We start from the raw sequence: 4,209 nt of genomic DNA on the forward strand, positions 1-4,209 counted from the left end.
GCTAATTTTTGTGTTTTTAGTAGAGATAGGGTTTTGCATTGTTGCCTAGACTGGTCTTGAGTTCCTGGGCTCAAGCAATCTACTCATCTCGGCCTCCCATGATTGCTTGTTATTGTCGGATTTTCGTTCTAGCCACCTTACTGGGTGTGAAGTACTATCTTATTGCTCTGTTAATCTGCATTCCCTGATGACTATCCTGTGTACTTAATAGACATTTTAACACTTTCTTTGGAGAAATGTCAATTCAGACCCTTTGTCCATTTTTATTTTTATTTTTGAGATGGAGTCTCATTCTGTCATCACCAGGCTGGAGTGCAGTGGCATGATCTCAGCTCACCGCAACCTTCACCTCATAGGTTCAAGTGATTCTATTGCCTCAGCCTCCTGAGTAGCTGGGACTACAGGTGTCTGCTACCATACCTGGCTAGTTTTTGTATTATTAGTAGAGATGGGGTTTTGCCATGTTGGCCAGGCTGGTCTCAAACTCCTGACCTCAGGTGATCTGCCTGCCTCAGCCTCTCAAAGTGCTGGGATTACAGGTGTGAGTGCCCTGGCCCCATTTTAAAATTTGTTATTTTTTTTTTCTTTTTATTATTGAGTTGTAATATATAAAGAATATAAATATATATTCTCTCTATATGAAGAATATAAATATATTTATTCTTTATATATTCCAGATACAAGTCTTTATCAGATATATGATTTGCCAATGTTTTCTTCCAGTCTGTAAATGCCTTTTTACCTTCTTCTTATTTTCTTTTACGCACTAGAGGTTTTCCTTTTGATAAAGTCCAATTTATTTATTTTTTCCATGTTTCATATGATTTTGGTGTGCATGTGGCAAGAATCCATTGCTAAATGGAATGTCACAAAGACATATACCTAGAGTTTTAGTTGTTGTTGGTGTTTTTTTTTATTTAACAGAATCTCGCTCTGTTGCCCAGGCTAGAGTGCAATGGCAGGATCTCTGCTCACTGCCACCTCCGCCTCCTGGGTTCAAGCAATTCTCCTGCCTCAGCCTCCCAAGTAGCTGGGATTACAGGTGCCTACCACCACACCCAGCTAATTTTTTGTATTTTTAGTAGAGATGGGGTTTCACCATTTTGGCCAGGCTGGTCTCTAACTCCTGACCTCAGGTGATTCAGCCGCCTCAGCCTCCCAAAGTGCTGGGATTATAGGTGTGAGTCACAGCGCCCAGTGAGTTTTAGTTCTTATATGTAGGTCTTTGATCTTTTAGAAGTAATTTTTATAGATAGAGTGAGGTAGAGCACCATCTTCATTCTTTTGCATATAGATGATACCCAGTTGTCTCAGCACCATGTGTTGAAAAGATTATTCTTTCCACTTTGAATGATCTTGGCACCAATTTAAAATAATTACTATAGATATAACAGTTTATTTCTGGACTCTTAATTCTAATCCATTGAACTATATGCCTGTTCTTATGCCAGGAATACATTAACTTGAATACTGTTGTTCTATAGGAAGTTTTGAAATTGAGAAGTTTGAGTCCTTCAACTTACCCTTCCTTTTTGAGAAGAATTGTGACTGTATGGATCTCTTGAATTTTAACATAAATTTTAGGATCAGCTTTTGACTTCTAAAAAGATGCCCTCTGGGAATCAGTTAGGGATTGGGTTGAATCTGTAGATCAGTGTTGGGAATATTCATAGGACTTGTGTTTGAAGAAGACAGAATTAAAATGTTTTGGCCAATGTGTGAACTCATTGATATAACTTGGGAAATCCAGAGAGGAAGATAGTAAGAACATACATTTTAAACGCTGAACTTAAGGTGTTACAGGACACCCAAGTGAAACATCCCATAGACAGCAGGAAGCGTGTGGTAGGGGTCTGGGAGAGAAGTAAGAACTGTGAGAGCAGGATTAAAGTGATGAGAGTTGGTGAGATTGCTGACGGAAAGAACAAGGAAGCACTGGGGCCTGAGTTGCAAGGAGTGTCCGTAATGAGAGTACAGGAGCAGGAAGGAACCAGGGCATGAGGAACCACAGCTGTGAGGGGAAAATCAGGGCTGGCTGGTGCTAGAGAAGCCATGGGAGAGAGTGTGGCCAGAATAGCTTCCTTGAAAAAGGTTGAAGAGAGTGGGGACTTGGAGGAACACCCAGTTCTCAACTTGACCTGGGACCTTGTACTATGCCCTCCAGGGCAAATTCACAGCACACTTGGGATAAGGGCTTATGATGGAAGATGGTAAGAGTCAGTGTGTGTGAGGTGCCTGGGTTCTTATTGGGAACATAAATCTTATGGGAGCCACAAGCAGGGCTTGTCCCACTCATAGCTTTCTTTCCTCCCTCAGCTCAACCTGCTTCTCCAGTTCCTACCCTTCCTCAAGTGGGAAACTCAGGAGACCAAGCAGGGGCAACTGTACTTCGGATGGTCAGGCCCCAGGTGAGCTTGGTTCTTTGTGTTTTTACCACATCCCCAAGACTCTGGTCCGGGAATGGCTAGAGGTCTCACCACCAGGACTCTGCCCCATCTAAGACTGTTCCCGTGTCTCTCCTGCCTCATTGCTTCCCTGAAGGTAATGGATTCTGTCTTGCCCTGGACTTGTGCTTTTTGAGGTATCATCTCAGCTCCTCTCTCCCACACTTTTGCCCATAAAGAGCCCATACTCTGTGCCCTCTCTGTGCCTGATGACTCTTCCCTTCAGGCTGTGAATGTTCTTGAGTGATTGGAGCTTGTCGTTCCAGGATACTGTGGTGTTTGAGGACCTGTTTGTGGACTATACTCAGAAGAAATGAAATGTCCCGCACTCAGCCAGAGAGCAATGCACTAGAACGTGATGCCAGAAAATGACCACAGCATGGCCTCCTTGGGTAATGATTCTGTTTCCTAGTCACTTAGAGTCTACATGCTGCACATTCTCTTTGTTATATTCCTTGTCTTTTTAAACTTTTTACTATGAAAATTTCCAAACATAGATAAAGTGAATTATGTTAGAGTCAGTATGTGTGGAGCTGCCTGAGACCACTTGAATAGGGACCCTCTCTGCACCCATCACTCAGCGTGAACAATAATCAGCATTCAGCATTCTCTTCACCTCATTATTGATTGATATTGGTGGTTTAGGTAGAGTGTTTTTAGTTGTAAGGAAGAGAGAGCAGCTCAAGTTACTGTAAGTAAGGAGCTGTGAATCGTAGGCTTAAAGGAATGGGAACCCAGAATAAACTGATCAGCTAGACCAGACTGTGGGAAGCAGTGCCTTGACTCAGGGCAGCCTGGGAGCCAGAGCAGCAAAAGCAAATGGATGTTGATGCCTGTGTTCTGGTGTGAATATAAAGCAGCTGCTCACAATGTATGTCTATTTGTTTTCTCTCTTCTTGTCTTCCTCCTGCTGCCCATTTTCTTCACTGTGAATCTTTTGTCCTTTTCATAGCTCTCTCCTAATTGTACTTCCTGTCCCCTTATATTTGTTGCTTGCTTTGTCTCCTAATGGTTTGGCTTCTCTCCATGCATCACTTCAGCTTCTATTGTGACTCATAATTGCCTTAATTTTGCCCTATCTCCAGTTCCAAATTTCCGTAGAGACGGATTCCCATTTCTATAGCCATTATCCATCATCTCATTGGGGCAGAGCTTTGGTCCAGGCCACAGCAGAGGCTGAAGACCAACCTATAGATAAGCTGCCCTTGGGCCTTGTACCTGGTGCTGGTCCAATCACCTGTGGCTCATCATGGATGTTCAGGATCACTTGCCACAAAGCATGGCTGCCTAAGTGTTCCCCTCTGCAAAGACTGGAGCAGAGCAATCTCCTGGAAGGGCTTCTTGGCAGGGCATGTGCTGTGATTGACACATTTAGGGCAGTAGACAACTATGGAAAGGGTGGGCTTAGGAATCATTGACCCAGATAGCTTTAGCTTTCCATAGGCTAACTGGTATGATGGTTATGGCCCTGATTCAGATGTGATTGAAAGGAACCCACATTTTGGTGTTTTTCCATGGCCATGATTACTCTGCCTTCTCCCAGATTTTGTATTCAGAATTCCAGAGGCAAATATTTACCTGTTAAGTTACTTTATATTCCAAAGAATAAAAGACTTTTTTTTTTTTTTTTTTTTTTTTTGAGACAGAGTCTCGCACTGTCACCAGGCTGGAGTGCAATGGTGCGATCTCGGCTCACTGCAACCTCCACCTCCTTTGTTCAAGCAATTCTCCTGCCTCAGCCTCCTGAGTAGCTGGGACTACAGGT

The 4,209-nt window shown here is 43.1% G+C and overlaps 2 protein-coding genes across 6 annotated transcripts in view; both read left to right on the forward strand.

The window, feature by feature from the left end:
- The window catches only part of ZNF445 (zinc finger protein 445), a 62,703-nt gene that overhangs the window by 4,709 nt on the left and 53,785 nt on the right, over window positions 1-4,209 (forward strand). For 2 of the 5 annotated variants that reach the window (XM_017522289.2, XM_037732849.1), the window contains exon 1: window positions 2,726-2,836. The gene's annotated coding sequence lies outside the window, so the exon portion shown is untranslated. Of the gene's footprint in view, window positions 1-2,311; window positions 2,409-2,710; window positions 2,837-4,209 lie in introns of those variants that run through there. The other 3 variants (XM_017522277.2, XM_017522298.2, XM_037732879.1) reach the window with 3 other exon arrangements.
- ZNF852 (zinc finger protein 852) overlaps window positions 1-4,209 on the forward strand; it is a 12,465-nt gene that overhangs the window by 4,671 nt on the left and 3,585 nt on the right. Inside the window, 3 exon segments of the mRNA XM_017522325.2 lie at window positions 2,317-2,408; window positions 2,711-2,756; window positions 2,759-2,836. Of these exon segments, the coding sequence (XP_017377814.1) occupies window positions 2,394-2,408; window positions 2,711-2,756; window positions 2,759-2,836 (139 nt within the window). The 5' untranslated portion in view covers window positions 2,317-2,393.

The sequence above is a fragment of the Cebus imitator genome, unplaced genomic scaffold (assembly GCF_001604975.1).
Source record: "Cebus imitator isolate Cc_AM_T3 unplaced genomic scaffold, Cebus_imitator-1.0 Scaffold0, whole genome shotgun sequence".
NCBI lineage: Eukaryota > Metazoa > Chordata > Mammalia > Primates > Cebidae > Cebus > Cebus imitator.